General features: G+C 43.1%; 1 protein-coding gene and 1 long non-coding RNA gene across 2 annotated transcripts in view; one reads left to right on the forward strand and one right to left on the reverse strand.

Moving 5' to 3' along the window:
* Positions 1 to 1,036: 1,036 nt before the first annotated feature.
* DCBLD1 (discoidin, CUB and LCCL domain containing 1) overlaps positions 1,037 to 17,262 on the reverse strand; it is a 46,201-nt gene continuing 29,975 nt past the window's right edge. The window contains exons 7-15 of the mRNA XM_059842229.1: positions 14,732 to 14,772; positions 13,255 to 13,470; positions 12,082 to 12,206; positions 10,412 to 10,559; positions 10,216 to 10,332; positions 8,645 to 8,735; positions 7,593 to 7,642; positions 5,954 to 6,073; positions 1,037 to 3,465 (exon numbers count right to left, since the gene is read on the reverse strand). Coding sequence (XP_059698212.1) covers positions 2,948 to 3,465; positions 5,954 to 6,073; positions 7,593 to 7,642; positions 8,645 to 8,735; positions 10,216 to 10,332; positions 10,412 to 10,559; positions 12,082 to 12,206; positions 13,255 to 13,470; positions 14,732 to 14,772 — 1,426 coding nt within the window. The 3' untranslated portion in view covers positions 1,037 to 2,947. The remainder of the gene's footprint in view (positions 3,466 to 5,953; positions 6,074 to 7,592; positions 7,643 to 8,644; positions 8,736 to 10,215; positions 10,333 to 10,411; positions 10,560 to 12,081; positions 12,207 to 13,254; positions 13,471 to 14,731; positions 14,773 to 17,262) is intronic.
* On the forward strand, positions 6,070 to 12,190 carry LOC132325190 (uncharacterized). Its single transcript, XR_009485846.1, has 2 exons — positions 6,070 to 6,600; positions 10,468 to 12,190. It is a non-coding gene; the product is annotated as an uncharacterized LOC132325190 (long non-coding RNA).

The following is a 17,262-nucleotide window of genomic DNA, read 5'->3' on the forward strand; positions in this document are numbered from 1 at the left end:
GCTGATGTAGAGAAGCTGGAGTTTGATGTATCAGCTTGTAAAAAGCCATTCAGAGGCTGCACATGCGGATGGGCACTGGCACTGGTAAGATTCAGGCAATCCTCTTTCATGCTGATACCAGGATTTTGTACCTCTACCACCATTAGGATAGAGATGTAGGGTAGGAAGTTCCCTTGCATATCTGCTCCCAGGGTTGCTAAAAATTTCCTAGGGCAAGGTGGAGAGGCCCAAGGCTTTTAGTGTTAACCACACTCAGCATTCACTCAGATGTGAACCAGGAAGCACCATGGCAGTGACCAGCAGATGTGCTGCCTCTGTCCCTGTCAGCACGAAGCCACTGTGAAGGAAGGCTTAAGATGTTTGGGGATGTATTTGAACTCAGCTTTGCAGGTTTGTTGGGTTACTTTTGACGGGGGTGGGGATGAAGGCAAGGTTTAAATTGAGACCAATCTTTCCATTAGGCTAAATCAGCTGTGTTAAGATGGGTTTGAATGACAGCAGACATGGGCAGATGCTGCCAAGAAGCTTTTGACACTTGTACCATGCTGCAGATGTGCCAAGCATGTGGCAGAAATATGCAAAAAGTTCATTATAATACAAGTAGTGTCATCTGCTGCCTTGTCCCCTTGCATTGCTGTTTTCCTTAGCTGCCTCATTAGGTGGGGAGTAGGTCTGATTACTAACTTGTTTGTAAAGTGACAAGTCAGGCTAATTAGTTGTGTGGGCAGAGGATTGGTTTCAAGCTCATCAGGAGGGCATCCTCTCCTCAATCATACACGTCCTACAGCGGGGTTTGCCACAGGAGTTTGTTTGTGTGTTCTTCATCTCTAGAGCTCATGGACAGAAAATTTGGGCTAGATGGGGCACTGAGAGAATCTTTTTTTAGCCTGTCACACTGGAGCCGGGAATTACAGCAGCGCAACTGGCACTTTTGCAGGGCGTAAGGAACACTTCCTTGTCACCCTGCAGGGTGTGTGGCGGGAGTGGGCGTGCAGCGATAATCGAGTCACCGAGTGAAGTGGCAGGCCTGTGTGGCTGATTTACAAATACCAGTGTTCTTTATTTACACAGACATGTAAACAACAGAAGGTAAACAACACCGCCCAGCTCGGTCTAACAAACAGGCTGCTGCTGTTTCACTTCAGGACCTGAGGTGTTTTAGACATTTCACAGAAACTGTATTGACAGCAAACACAGGAAGGCTACGAGGTTACCTTGACTCTTTCTTCTCTGCACGGGAATCGCATGCACGGTGTGGCAGCACGGGGGAATGGCACCGCCTGAGGCTGCAAAACAGGGGTATGCAAGGAACCCACTCAGAGCTTGCCTTAAGTTCGGGTCTGGCCAGAGTCAGCAGTATTTGTGAGCAGTACCACTGCAACCAGTCTGTCCTCTGACAGCACTTTCCACCCAGAGATCTGAAAGCACTCTGTGAACAGACTGATCAATCTTCGTTGCATCCTTTGCAAATCATCCCGTTTATGTACAAGGAAATAAAGGGAGGGCCTTCAAAGAGTGGCTTTCCCAGAGCTCAGGTTTTACTGGTCTCGTTCCCAACCTTGTGCTTTGAGTATAGCACCATTCTTTCTTCACAGAAGTATATTGCCTCTTGACATTTTAGGACAAGCTTTTGAATTCAAAGAAATGCCCCAAGTACTGGAGGTAGAAGGGCAGTGGATGGTCCCAGTCATGACCAGAAGCTGCTCTGCTCCAAAGCTGCCCCTGCTGAAAGAGGAGCCAGCTACTGTGCGGTACATTGCACCCAATCCCAAGCTTTTTCAAGTTTGTCTGAAAATAGAACTAAGGGAAACATTAGCTGCAAAAGAAAAACTATTCAAAAACAACAGTGCTGATGTGCTGTCTTGCAAATTTAACTGCAACAGTAACCCAAACACACAGTGTGTTTCAGTTAGTTGAAATACTTTTAACAGAAATGTTACACTAAATTTGTAGGACAGAAAAATACCTAGTGGAGAAATGAAGAGTTCAGGAAGTTTGCTGCTTTGTGCCAAGGAACAAATTTCCTTAAAGTTTTAGCAGCAAAAGAATCAGCTAGGGCTCGAACAGCATTGAATTCTCAGCTGTAAATTCACATTTTGGTTACGCACACACTTCCTAAATAAATAAATAAAAAAACCACAAAAAACTTCTCCAGATTAACTGGTATTAGATATGTTGTTTGGTTCTGTTTTTTTGGTTTGGTTTCTTTTTTGGTTTTGTTTTTTTTTTTCCTGTTGTGGAGTGATAACCATGGCTTGAACCCAAAGCCAGTTTCAGCCTTTCTACCTGTTTTCTAACATGAGTTGCAAGTTCGATGGGCTCAGCTTGTATGCTAGATCAAATTCAAGCATGTGAGAATTGCTGCTAAAAAAGCAGCTGGGAAGTTGTGTTTGAGCACAGTATTTAAATACTCAGCTGCCTTCTCTCATGCACATTATGCAGCAAGAAGTTTAACTTCTATCCTCCCAGTTAGAACTACAGCCCTATCTTTAGTTATCATAGGAAAGGAGATGAATCAACACAACCATAAGATACACCATTTACAGCTGCCAGTACAGCAGCAAGTAAGATAAAGACAGAAAAAGAGGACTGTTTTTCTTAAATAGTCATTCCTGCAATCCTTTCAAACCCCCAGGTGAAAAGGAAACCTAAGAAATTCTCCTTAAATAAAAGCTATGTACAAATTGCACACATTGCAAACGGAGCACTGAGATCAGTTACAGAAAATAAGATGTACAGTCTTCACTGATAACATCTCTCTTGCTATAAACAGTGATAAACAGCATATGCTTTCTTCAGATGTCAGAACCCAGCAAGACAGCAATATTATGTACACAGGGCTTGTTTGCCTTCTGCCTCCCACAGCAGAGTCCCTCCAAACTCTGTTTTCACTTCAGAAAGCTGTGCAGTGACGTTCCTGCGCACCGTGCCGCTCCTGCTCGGCAAATCACAAGAGAGCTGTCATTGCTGTCTGGCTTATGGGCTTTAGGCAGTCTCTGGGCGTGGAGTAACCCTCGCCCCCGAGAGCAGTTTGCTGGGGCTTCTGGTAGTCTGTGCTGTAGCTCACGGAGGTCAGAACACCATTAACTTTGGGTTTGTCGTAGTTTATGACACTCTGGGGTGTCTGATAGTCTCCGTTCCTGGCGTCGTTTTTGCAGGAACCGGAGAAGCTGCCGGCGGTAAGGGAATGTATCTGAGATGAGGCGACGGGAACGTTGTAGCCGTTCTCAGGGGGGAAATTACCTTCTCTTGCTATGTGCCGCTCTATGATGGGGGTGGCATACTCGGGCTCTTGGCTGGTCAGGGGCAGAGCATATTCATGCCTGTTAGCTCTGTGAGGGCAGTGATAGTGATTTTCAAACTCAGAACTCCCCCTTCTTCCCTCCTCTTTGGTGTCCATGGGGCGAAAAGTAGATCCTTTACGTGTTACCGTCCCGGTTCCGATCATGAGAGGCTGCTGATAATCTAAAAGGAAGCATGAAATGCTCAATAAGGCATAGATTGGTTACCTTATATAAATAAAACTTATGCGTAGATAGGTATTCTATGTTGAAAAGCTACTCTGTTATTGTATCAAAAGTGTGGTTATTGGGGATGTGAGGAAACCTTTCCCCAACACCTATCCTGTAACCTCCTTCAGCGAGCAAGAGCTGCAGAACACAGCAGAAGCCCTTTCACAGAGAAGCTCCGATCTGCCACCTCTTTTTCTTCTCCCTCTCTCCCTTTCTCTACCTACCCTTCCAAATAAATTAACATTTCTGGAGTATACTTCAAAGCCCTAAAAAAGAGTGAGGTCAACAAAACTGGACAAAGGACACTGCATGAAGATCCACAAGCGAGAAGTTCTCCAAAATGAGTGTTCCACTTTTGGAATAATTAAAATGCCCAGAGGATTCTTAGCGAGCCGGCTTTATTTAAAAGGCATCTCACAGCAGCTGACTGACAAGAAGGATGAAGTTAGGCAAAACGGCAGCCAAGAGAGTCAATGGAAGTGTGAAATGTGCTAAGCCAGCTCAGCAGGCTGCAGGCGTGCCGGGGGGATGAGCTTGAGGGGAGAAGTGGGAATGGTGCTGCTGGAGGGACTGGGCAGACACCCAGTCAAGGGGGAGGGCAGGGATAGAGCTGGCCTGAGGCAAACGGCCTGAGCAGGAGCAAGGAGCGAGATGGAGGAAACACGGCCTTGAGAAGCGCCTGCTTGCTCCTGTAGCTAAGGTAGGAGCCAGGCTGTGTGTGTGAGGAGGTCTGAACAAGAAGGCTTTCTGAAAAAACAAGCAATACTATTATGAGGAAAGTGAACGTTCTAACTTTCTCGCTTTGGCGCTGGTGACAATCTCTTACAGATACCAAAGGTGGCCTGAACAGCTCTAGTAAATGACACTGCTAAGGTCTGGTGTTTGCACGCAGGCGTGAAGAAGTTAGCTCGGTTTCTGTTCTGGCATCGCGGTTCATCTGACATGAGCGTCGAATTCGATCCCATATGTCCTGTGAATCTTTTTGGCAGTTTCTGGCTGTGTCCCAGACTTCAGCATGTAGGGTGAAGGTGTTATGATATTTCTCTAAGTAAGTAGTGCAGCTCTCCCCAGCATTGCTGCCGCCATCCCCAGAAATCTCTCTCGCTCAGGATGGAGCATCTCGGCTTCCTCCTGGCTGCCTTTGGGAGCCAGCAGGCAGTGTGAAGTGAGGGAATTCCATGTAGCATGATAACCTATATGCAAACTGTGTGCTCCCTGCAATTAAATTATTAAATGGCGCATTTATAGGATGCATTCCCGTTCTTATTTCATGTTTTTTTAAAAGAATTTTAGGGAGATTGCAGGTGAAATGCTAAGGGCTGGGAATATGCCTGAGCCAGGTGGAGACTTCAGACTTCCCATAAATACAGTAGGAGGGGATGGTGGAGAGAGCAAAGACTCCCCAGACATGGCCAGGGAACCAAAAAAACATATTTTGTTAGCAACCTTTATTCATTCTCTTTCCTTAAAGCTGCTTCATAGGTTTCTGCATATTTATATTGAAAGTTTCTATAAAGGATTGAAACTGTCTTTGAAAGATATTGAGATCAGCACCGTATGGAAGTACAGTAACCATCCATTTGTTTTTTAAATGTATTTCTCTGCCAAACACAATGAAGAAATTCTAAGGAATTTCTAAGGTCTGGAGGCTGGAAACAGGAAACTAATCTTTCTTCAAGAGTGCTGATCACTGATCCCATGAAATGGCTGGTCTCACTAGCCTCACCAGAGAGACTAGACTAGGCAGGGATAAGATGTGCTAAGAGGATGAATGAAAAAATCATCCCTTTGGGATGCAAATAGTACTGATGCTCTTTCATTGGGATTTGCTCTATCCAAACAGTGACCTGGAGCCAACGTAGCCCAGGAGAGAAGTGTTGTGAATGGCTTACTTCTTCCCTCTCATCTACCTGCCTCCTCTTCAGGAGACCTCATCTCCCAGACAGTTCAGGAAAGCTGCACAGGGATCTCAGCACAACTTCCAGCTGGGCATGAAATACCACCATAAACCAACTAATTAATTTTTCTATTTGATCAGCAGCAAGGGGCATCACATTGTGTTCCATTTCCAGAGACACTTGTGTTTAAATAGAAACACAAAAATTAGTCAGCAAAGGGAAGCAATCCTATCCTAGGCACATTCTTGCACTTCATCCATATCTGAGTGTCTTCCATCATTACCTTCAGCTGCAACTATTTCAGAGTCAGGAAATTTTTCCAACAACTCCACGAAAACAAAATTCCAAACCAGTGGGTCTTTCCCTCCCTAATATATTTATAGCTGCTTCACTATACATCTGGGATGAACATAAATAAACCTATTCCTGGGCCTCAGCTTGCACAAGAGCTGAAGCCTGTCACACTGCTGGGCCATCCCTCTCTCCGTTACTGGCTCTACACACAGAGAAAAAGGGATGCATCCAAGGGGGAGCAGCTGTTACCTGCCATGTCACTGGTGACCAGATCCAGCTTTTGTGGTGTCTCCTTCTCATTATTATAGCTGATGGTAAATTCAGTTGACTGATGCCTGGTAAAGGGCTGCTTGATTTGTTTCCAACAACCTGTGAAAAAGAAATTAAAAAAAGAAATTAAAATAGAAGTCTTATCAGCAAGTTAAATGCTTAGAATCAGAAGATTTACCAGTAAGTTTAATTTTTGGTATACTCATTGCTGTCAATATATTGAAATAGTTTAAAAACATGACTAAAATGGGCTGTTTGTTTAAAAAAAGCCCCCTAAATATGGAGGGTGAAGGAAGAAGTGAATCATCAACTGGGATTTCCAAGTTTATATAAGATTTTTGGCAAGAAGGGCTCAAACTCTGTAGGTGCCTACAGTGATGCCTTAACAAAGTATATTGATAAAGTACCAACTTTAAGTCAGTTATGTTTTGGCATTGAATATGTGGTAAAAATAATGCTTAAAATTTCTCCTTTTTCAGTAGATTTGTGTGGATTCAGATTCATTGGTATCTGAGCACCTGCACTCATCAATTAACTTGTTCTCACAACATCCTTGTAAGACAGAAAAGAAAAAATCCCCAGTGTCAGGGACTTGCTGGAGCCTGCGCCAGGAGGTCTGGGGAGAGGTGAGTTTGACTCACAGCTTTGTAAGCCCCAAGCCTGGTTCACAAGGGCTTAGGAGCTTGATTTATGAAGCAGACACACAACAAATGAACTGGCTGGGTAAGAGGCTATCTCCAATTTCTTGGGATTTGTCCTCATTAGCAAGTGAGAAAGGATTATGATGTGACCTTGAAAAATCATATTAGCAAATATGATGTTAAGTACAAATTAATTTTCTAATGAGGGCGAGCTGCAGTGGGTAACAGCATTCCTTTCACTGACGTCAGCACCTACTGAGGGATGAAATTTTGGAACTAAGCTCTTGCAAGAGACTTGTCAAGAGACATATGAAGTGCTCAGTGGTTTGGGTTTTTTATGGAAAGCCGAGTTTCAGAAGGATATTCCTCGACAGAACTGGCTGGCCAGGAAAAACACCCCAACTACCAAGCTGATGGGAACCCCACTCTAGAAAATGTTATTGAGCAAGACAAAGAAAATACTTCATTGGGATTTTGCAGTCATGTCCTAAAGCAGTGTGCTCAAGCCAATGTTAGGCTTTATAAATACAGTTTCAGCCAGGGAGGGCAGTGAGAAGAAAATATTAATGCCATAAAAAATTATTATCCCTTGCTCTCTTAGAGAAAGGCAATCCCCTCTGATGTGGGGAAAAGAAAGGAAAAGCAGCAATTTTCTGCAAATAGGTATTTTGGAAGTGGGAAGGAAAAGGAGGGCACCTGGGAGCACTCTTACATGCTAATTTATGCACTCTGTATAATAGATCTTTTGTTAATTGCCTTTCTGTCATAGAAACCAAATTATATTGTTTCTCAGGGCACTGTGCTAGGATGACACAAGTGGGACTATCATTTGCTGTTTCCCTTCTATGAAGAGGTGAATTTGAATGAGGAAACGTGGATGCTGTTTCACAAGCATTAAATGCTCAGTTGCATAAACCTCTTCCTGCTGGCCCAGTGGACAGGACAGGACAGGACGAAGTGCATGATTCTCCACTAACCTGATTTCTGAGTACTGGATAATCCGTAAGAAAGTCCTTTGGCTTCTCGCCTGTCAGGAGAGGAAAGGGTTTATAAACATCAGTACTTACAGCATCTCAGCTTCATGCCTTAGCTCCAGCAGAGCCTTTTTATTTAGTGGCTGAGGACAAGGCTTCACTTTGAGTTCCTGGAGGTTGTTGTTTACTAGAACATCAGGCATGCAAACCAGCACTTTGACATTTTCTTTTTCTCCATCTATGTGCAAATTGTGAGTGTTCAAATTTCCAGGGCTGGCACTCATCAGTTTGATATGTCTAGATGTGTCACTCTGGGCTACGTTTGAGTCTGCTCTTCTGAATTCTCTGGCTATTTTATAGATTTACTGGGAATCCAGGGCAGAGCTGAGTATCACTGGTGATGATGCAGCATCACCAGAGCATTGCTTACACTTCCAAATCCCCATCTGCTGACAGAAGCATTTCCTGGTTCGACATGCAATTGCAGGTTCATAGGAATGGGCATCTAGCAGGAAGCACTGTTAGCAGTGATTCTTCCAGTCCTCAGTCTTGTGAGATGAAACAGGTTTGTTTTAGCTGCTTACACCAGTCTATGTGTGACTCCACAGAGCCGAGCTCTGCTTCCAGCCTGCTAGGTTAAGTGTTCTAACTTAAGGGACTGGGAAGCAGAAACACAACAGGAGGGAAATAAAAGAAAATTATCCACATAGACAGCTCAAATCTTCCCTTCACTGCATTTTTATTTGGCTTTGGTGTGGTAAGTATCCTGTCTTTGACTGCTTTACACCTCAACACTTGTGGGTATATGTAGGGTGAAGAGAACAGCTGGTTATGCACAGTTCTGACCTGCTTTACCTTCATTTTTCTCTGACTAGGGAAGGCATACAGTAAGAAATACAATTTACAGAGACAGCTGAGTTCTACTTAAAAGAAAGACTGACAAACAGGATCAATTCCCAGCTCCCTGGTAAGGAGGCTCTGGAAAGTGGGCATGGAGTTGGACAGGCTAGCTAGGTGCCCACAAATGCCTCCCTTGACAAAAACCAGTATCTTACTTGCGTAGGGCTGCGCAGATACAAATTCCAGAGAACAAGAACAGAAACAGCACGATGAAGATGGGGACAATTATAGCTGTAAGCTTTAAACCTGCATGAGAAAAAAGAAGGGATAAAAGTTTAAAAGGTATATTACTCTAAAGCTGGTAATTTTTACTACAGCCAAAGGTAGATAATGTTGCAGGAATGCTTCTTGAAGAGAGCATGAAAATGTACAACTGTAAAGCTAAAAGACAATCCTCAGCCATGGCTGGATGCCATGTACCCATGTGAAACAATGTTGAAACAAAATAGTTGAATATACTTTCTCAAGGGTTGCACTTGACTTGGCATCCATATGCATCCTTACAAAGAGCAGCTCTTTCTTATTGCACACTAAATGACTTTTACAAAGCCACTCATACACATTCTGTTTGCAGTTGCTTATAAATCTGCCAAAGGAGACTGCAATTTTACATGCCAAGTATCTGGCTCATGCTGAACTGGCTGAAACGTTTCAGTCAAAATGGTTCAAAGATTTCCAAGAGGGAACCTAGGGAAAAACCTGTTTAGCCACTGTTAAATTCTAACACAACATGCTTTAGAGCAGGGATTTGAAAATTAGAAGTGGGGTGGCTCTTGTGTCAGGAGTGTGCTGTTCCCTGTTTCCACAGACACTTGCCAGCTGTGAGAATAAGGCAGTAGAAGTGTCCACAGGGTATTTACAACTTAGCAGATGAAATCTCTGTGGATTTCAATTTCAGTGAACGTGGATATGGTTTACTCATACCGCTGCACAGATGAACAGAGCTTGCTTGCTTTTGGCAAGCAGTTTCAGAATTTTTTTTCTTCCACTGATTGCTTCTTACAAACTAGTTTTTTTCACAGAGGCATTTCTACAACTATCAGCTACCTAATGGGTAGTAGCATTTGGTACAGTGGGTCTGGCAATTCCTGCCTGGCTATGAGCCCACCAAACAGTCAGTATAAGCACCAGATTTTGTTTGTTTGCTTTTGAAAGTCTAAGAAGTTAGCTCCCCAACATTAAAGGATGAAGACTGCAAATTCAGGAAGTATGACACAAATTAAGGTTGTCTGAGCCCCCATAAACACAGGCATTATTGAAGAGTGTTTAATTACACAATCAGGCACTACTGTATGCTGCTTTCAGCTGGGAACTCTCTCTGGAAGGAGTCATGGTTGTGTGGAGAGAAGATAACACTTTAGTGAGACAACTACTTCACATACTAAAAGATTCTGAAATACAGGATGAGAGTGAGGAAGAACTCTCCCAAAAATTGCTGCTGAGTGCTCACTGTATTCCCTTGAGCCACCCACCAAGCATGGCAAATCAACCAATATGACAGAAAAACCAAAGCCCAATGTTTAACACATCAAGGAAAATTAAGGCTTTCAATCTCTCTCTGTGCCTTAAGACAAAAAGAACCTATTGCTCCTCCCTCTTCTCTCTGTCATTAATAAAGTCTGAAGGGAAAATAAAAGTTTTGATTTGTGAGAAAGTTTAAAGTTCACTCAGACCGAGCTGAAGACATGATGCGTCCTAGAGAAAATGCAGCACTAGGAAGTGTTACCCAAGCTAGTTTCTTCGGAGGGGATGGGCTCTGTAACAGTCCTGTCTTCTTTCCCAAGGGAGGTTTCTGTGCTCTGACTCGGTTTCTGCCACATGGAATGCGTGAAGGAACTGTTAGCTGCAAGAGAGAAGGGGGCATCAGTGGCACTGGGCAGCACAGGGGGCTTCAGAGGCACCATGCGCTGCTGACCCCATACCTGGCATTATTCGACAGCCCATCAGCTCCAGCTTCAGCGCTATCCTTTGGTTCCAGGTCTGAGGGATGATCCGCACGTAACGGGCCACGATCGGAGGGATGAAGTTATTGCGCACTATGTCACCAGCGTTGGAGTTGCCTTGGAACACCTGCAACAAAAGGTGCACACACTGTCTGCCCTGTTTTAAAAGTCTCTTTCTTCAAAGTGCTCCTAACATCCAGCTTCAAAGATTTTCATCCTAAGACTGACACACTGATAACCTGGGATTCAGCCACAAGATTTTAGGAATTGAGAGTTCTGGAAGGAAATAATCGTTTTAGTTGTGCCAGATGATCACATTTTTCCGTTAGCTCGGAGGAGAAAGATTATCACCGTTTCATACTGTGTAATTCCCAGTTAATGTTTGCTGGAATAATGCTATGATTTTTTATTTAAGAGCACTGCAGCACCCTTTCTTGGAAATAGCGGATAGAAACACAAAAAGGAAAAACCTGAAGTGAACCATTTCTAGGCATTTTAGGAAAATGGTCAGTTTTCTGTATCAAACTTGAAGAATGACTATTAACTACACAGTTGTTACTGCATTATTATCCAGAATCAGCTCAGCCCCTTGTGCAGAACAAATATCCTTGCAATATTAGTTCTTGGAGATGCTTCAGCACGATCTAGGAAAACTTAAAAGCCTGATGAGACAGAGAAGTGAGCTCAGCATATCTTAGATAAAATGCCAGGCCATATAAGCTTGTGATGGGACAGGTTCTGTCATGCACCTTAGCTGAAACTAAGATTGTATATAATACTTTCAAAGGATATTGGTATATGACAAGTCACTGTGGGAAACTGCAAGCCTGCATATTTTAAATAGCTAAGCCTTTGCAGTTCACCCACTACTAGACTGATTTGTCACTCTTTGGGCCAGCGTCCCCTCAGTTTAACATTTAAAAAAATATTAACACCATTAATGTTGGAAATTCCTTGCCATGCAAGCTAAGAAAAGCAGAGCTAGCAGGAAATCTCTCTTCAGCTCTGCCAAGTTTTCAAAAACTGCCATCAGCCCTGAGGATGGTAGAGCCTTCTCCTGAGGCAAGCTGCGATCCCTCAGGAATGATGAGTGGAGGTCTGACTTTGAACACTGTGGGGACAGGAAGGAAGGCTTTTGGGATTTCTTTTGTGTGAAAGGAAACATGAAGTTTTCAGGGGAAAATGTTTGCAGACAAACTCCACCAGCAGCTCTGCCCTTCACTGGAGGGGTTGTTTCATTTGGCAGGGGGAGGTGGATTGACCATCCCAGTGCATTTGGAGCTGACCCTCAGCTTTGCTGGTGCCATACCAACAGCATCCCTGGCATGAGCAAACACTGAGCTGAGCTAAGGACTTGCCCCAACAGCTGCTGTACAGCTGCAATTATAGCACTTTTTTAAAAGAAGGGTGCAGACATACACATGCCTCCCTGTGTGTGTCCCACGGCTTCACCAAGCCCTGGATAACTTCCTTGTTACGACAAGCTCACTATCTACTCCTCAGCCATAAATTACACTGGTGAAGACAGCCCAAGTCTAGACAAGTTTGAAACTCCTAATCATTCTTGACAGTGAAAGCTTGCCCTCCAATGTCAAGGCAGCATAGGTATTATTGTTTTGTGTTTTCCTACCCTTCCCACTTTCCCTTACCTTTTCTTCATTGCTCAGAATCCCTTTGTAAGTTCTCCATTTCGAGTTGTTATTTTTATAATTCATTGTAAATGTCTTCACATAAAAGTTGAAATTCATGGATCCAGAACCAGTGGTCTTAATCCCTTTTAAGAAAAGGCAAGAAACATTTTTGTTTGCTATGTGCCTGTTTTAAGGGAACATTTCTAAATGCAAACACAGAAGCCAAAACAATTTGGAAAACTTGGTCTTCAAGGTGTTAGTTTATTTTTCAAAGTGTGTTGAAATTGAGTTTAAAAGTTGGGTGAAGAATGGAAATCTGTTTTAAATTGTGAACTTAGACCAATAGATATTTTTAACAGAGCACAAAAGACTCAGGGAGCTGGGTCTGTTCAGCCTTGAGGAGAGATGTCTGAGGGGACCTCATCAATGCCCATCAGTATCTAAAAGGAGGGTGCCAAGAGCATGGAGCCAGGCTCTGCTCAGTGGTGCCAAACAACAGGACAAGAGGCAATGAAAGTGATGCTCGGGAAGTTCCACCTGAACATGAGGAAGAACTTCTTTACTGTGGCCAAACACTGAAACAGGCTGCCTAAACTGATGGTGGAGTCTCTCTCACTGGAGATACCCAAGAACTACCTGGACACAATCCTGTGCTGTATGCTCCAGGATCACTCTGCTTGAGGCTGGACCATATGACCCACTGTAGTGCCTTCCAGTTTTACTCATTCTGTGATTCTATGACTCCAAAATGATAATTACTTTTTGATATTATGGTCTGTATCAGCCATCTTTACATTTTTAGCAGCAACTGTAATTTATATTTTTGCAACTAAACCAGGAGAACAAAACAGGAATATCTTTCACCTAGGCCTTGTTTCAAAGGCTGTGACTTTCACATTTCCTATTGATTCCAGATCATGCACCCAGACTCTACTGCTCCCTGTGTAAGTACTTTGTTCTGTCAGCATGTTTACAGATCAGATATGCATAGGTGAGTTCAATCCTATATCCTTGTAGGAAGACCAGTCTTGTAAATATTTTCTTGTTTTAAACAGGAAAACAATATTCCTGAGTGCAGAACACTTAATTACATTTAACAAAAGAAATGTTGCAGTAGTGCACTATCAGCTTTCCAGCTGCATGCAGTTTCTTCTCCAGCTGAAACCCTCTAATACCCCGAGAGCGACATACCCGTAATTCTCTTCTTCTCTCCCAGGTCTATCTCCAGCCATTCACGGTTGCTGCTGTGGTTAGAGGCCCAAGACCATCCTGGGACTTGTAGCCAAGCCTTGTCTGGGGACCAGAGAAGTAGCTGCCCAAACTCATTGGTCTCCTCCCAGTAGGAAGATGCAGTAACCTGGCTCTTGGAGAGGAATCCCTCTTCCAGACTGAGAGATTTGTTGCAGCCTAGGAGTCCCCACACAGACAGGCAGAAGGAGTTATTTTGCATTTTCACAGGATATTTTTATATTAGGCTAGCAACATTTGAAGACCACCCACAACAGCAAAGTCAGACATTGCTGAATCTAGTGCTAGCCTGATGCTCCCCATTAGCTGTGGTGTTTACCAGTCAATTTGTAGTGTATGATCCAGTACCGGAGTGCTGCAGTCCCAATCCTTTACCAGTCTAACTCCTACATACATGACACCTTCTGACTACATCTGCTATTTTTGCCATTTAGTTTTTTAATCTCTGCACTTTTGTCTCATTCCTGTGAAGACATTTTTTATTTTTAAATGTTTCCTTCTGAAACATAATATTTATGTTTTGAGATTGGCATTAACTAATTCTGCTGTACGAAACATTTCACAGATGAAGGCACTGTGCTGAGAGAAATACTTTACTGTAAATATTTCATGATTCCCACCTGCAATTAGGGCTAGGAAAGTTACTCATTAGAGAAGCTCCTTGATACAGCTGCCAAGATGTGATATCATGAAGATAATATCTGTGGGTAAGCACTACAAACTCCACCAAAGAAGCCACAAAGTCTCTGCACATCAAGGTTCTTCAGAGAAAACAGGCCAGTGGAATATGGTTCAATGAAGTTAAAAATAATTCCTTGGCAGATTCAAAGGCCTATACATGCTCTGCAGTTTTCAGTAGAATAGTAAATGATTTTATCTCAAATGAGTGAAATATAATTCAAACTAACAAATGCGAACTTTTCCCCCCTCTTCGCTGTGTTTTATGGAAATGAACGGCTTGACAGATTAAAAGAGGGTTTTGCATCTTGGAAAGCCATAAACAAAAAGGCCTTATGTATCAGTGCAACATAAATATATTTTCATTTCTCCTATGTTTTCTTTCTCCGCTTGTATGATGAAGATGGAAATTACAAATGTCTGAAGAAAAACTGCTTTCATTTTCTGTGGCCTAAAGTACATAAAAATGGGATTATCTGATTGTCATTTTTCATATGCTGGCACCAGAAATGTAACAGCAGAATACTATTTCTGTTTCTCATCTGTGTGCGTATGACTGCACATATTCTGTTTTTTTTCTAGCTCACTTCAGATCTCTTCAATTTTTTTATTCACTTGCCAATTTTAAAAAACTGTTGTCCTAAAATATCCTTCCTAGACACAGCCTGACATTCTCCTGATTATTTTTTAAAACTTTTACAGAAAATACTTAAACAGCTAAAAACAAAGCAATCTTTCTTACCATTTGAAGTAAACGTAAATCGCTTATCTGACAGAGAACCACTGTAAGAAAAGAAAAAGGTAATTCAGCCTCTCATGAGGTGGTCACAGGGGTGCTGAGGTAGAGCTGCAGAATCACTGTTTATCCAGTAAAATATCTCTGGCCAGACAGCCACTTTCTCTGCTGGCTGGATACTGACCCCCTTAAGAGCACTCAAGTGCGTCTCTCACTGTGACTGAATTCAGGTAATTTTTTAATGGTTTTAAGCATTTTTTAAAGCTTTAGAGTGACTTCCCATTGCATCACCCTGTTACTCCTGCTGCTTGTGAAAGAGCTACACTTGATGGAGACTAAACCACACCAGCTCCGGCCATTCCTACTTGGGCTACAGGTGTGTCATAGGATGGAAATGGGATGGAAACTAGTCCTTGTTTTAATCTGAGTGGGAACCAGTTCTGTTATAACCATAGCCAACATCTCCCATCAGGAATGGTTCTTTATGCTCCATTAACCACATCTATGGCTCCCTTTTTCTTCCTCCTTCTGACATGGACTGTTTTGCTTCAGGGGAAAAGCCATTTCTTGGGCCACTCCACACAGCCCTGCACAATGCAGGACAAGATAAAATCACCACTCTAAGGGAAAGCTGAGTTTTCCTTGGCCTCTCAGGGAGCTGCTTTCTAATTCCCAAGGAGATGCCCCTGAGGTTTCATTCCAGAAGCAATGACTCCAACTAGCTGCCTAATAAAAAGAAAAGCCAGGATTTTAACATGAAATTAGTTTGGATTTCTTGAAAATCTGCCCCCTCCGCTGTCGCTTCGATTAGCTGCATGCATCACTGGCCCCTTTTGAAAAGCCTTGGCTAGCGTGACTAAGCAGTAAAACAACTTCTGCACTAAGCATGGAGACAATTCCCTTAGGCTGCCCTTTCTTTGCTTTTGGCCAGGAAAATTTCTCCCATGCTACTGTCTGCAGCCTTACCACAGTGTTATACGTTTTGCAGGGCTATATGTTTTGAGAGCACTGCAAATGGGGAATAGGAAAGTAGTCCCATGTCAAGGTCAATACAAACACTGCCTTCTTTTGTCACTGAGGGAAAACTAATGGCTACAGGCAAACAAGCCCTTCAGAGCTCTGGGTGGGAGCTGATTTATTTGGGCATGTAGGCGGCTGAGTAGCTAGAAGGGGAAGCACAAGCCCTCCCTCCCACATCTTCCCCACAGGCAATCCTTGGGGGCAATCAGATGCACTCTGCTCACTTCAAACCAGTTCCACATCACAGCCACAACAGTTGTTGATTTCTTAGAAGGCAATGCAATTCATTTCAAGAGAAAAAAGAAGAAAATAAATACCTAGGTAATCAGAAAAACCTACCCAAAACAGCAATCACAGTGCTCCTTTAATACTTAGAATGAAAAAAAGTTAACCAGAACACTTTCAAATAGAGGACTGCAAATTTAGCAAAGAGAGGTTAGCATTTCTAACGTCTACAAAGCTATGAAATCAAGCTGATAAATTTCTACTGTAATTCACTAAAGAGAACAACCCAATTCAGTAAGTGGTAATTCATCAGTTTCTTAATGTGACTGCTGGAATTTTGTCACACAGGTTCCACTTTGTCCTCTAAGGGAGGGTATCACTCCATGCTCCTCATTTGCCTGACAACCTTCAGGATCCCACCTTTCATTTTTTTTTGCCAGAGCTGGTCTCAAGCAAGCTTCTCCTAAGCAGTGCAGGTTAACCCCAAATCTCATCTTTCACTGTTGACAAGCACACACTCTCTTGCATTTTCAAAAGCAAATGATTCCACATGTGCAGATGTACAGTCACAGGCCAGGCCATGCTACAGCACCCTGTATATTTGCACTGGGGTATCAAAACTGCCCAATAAACCCAGCCACTCAGCCTTCATTACAGCATCTGGGGGTGCAGGTCTGCACATGGATCACGGGAAGTGACAACCTCACACATGCTGGAGCGTAACAAACACACTGAGAGATGGAGTGGAGAGGCCAAGGTCAGCTCTTGCAGGGTGCTGGGTGAGCGAGACATAACTCCATATTAACAACACAACACTTAACAGCTCGATGCACTCCAGCAGCAGCTTTTGATGAGGTCAATTTCGGCTAAAGTCGCTAAATAATTTAAACCTTTAATACTGAAATCCACTATAAATGAGATTTAAAAAGCTTGAGCAAGCTCTTATTTAAGGGCATCTAAAAAGCTCTTAAGGCACTGCTGCTCAAGCACCAGTTTTCTCTTGCAGGCACTGGCTCATGTCAGGATTTTCTTTCAGTGTGTAGGTACTGCAGAACAGGGAAGCCATGCAGCTTTGTAGATACCGCTTATAAAAGACTTTTTAAAGCACAAAATGCATTGGTTCATTTCCATAGTAAACAGGCCTACTGTTTCTAGGAGCCCTTTTTCATATTTTGGAGCAAAAGCATTTCCCTACATACTCTCATTTCCCTCTCCTGGGCTCACACCAACAGTTCAGCTGCTCTAGAGACTGTCCCAGCTGCCAGGTGTGGCAGAAACATCCTAGGAAGCGC

The sequence above is a fragment of the Haemorhous mexicanus genome, chromosome 3 (assembly GCF_027477595.1).
Source record: "Haemorhous mexicanus isolate bHaeMex1 chromosome 3, bHaeMex1.pri, whole genome shotgun sequence".
Lineage (NCBI taxonomy): Eukaryota > Metazoa > Chordata > Aves > Passeriformes > Fringillidae > Haemorhous > Haemorhous mexicanus.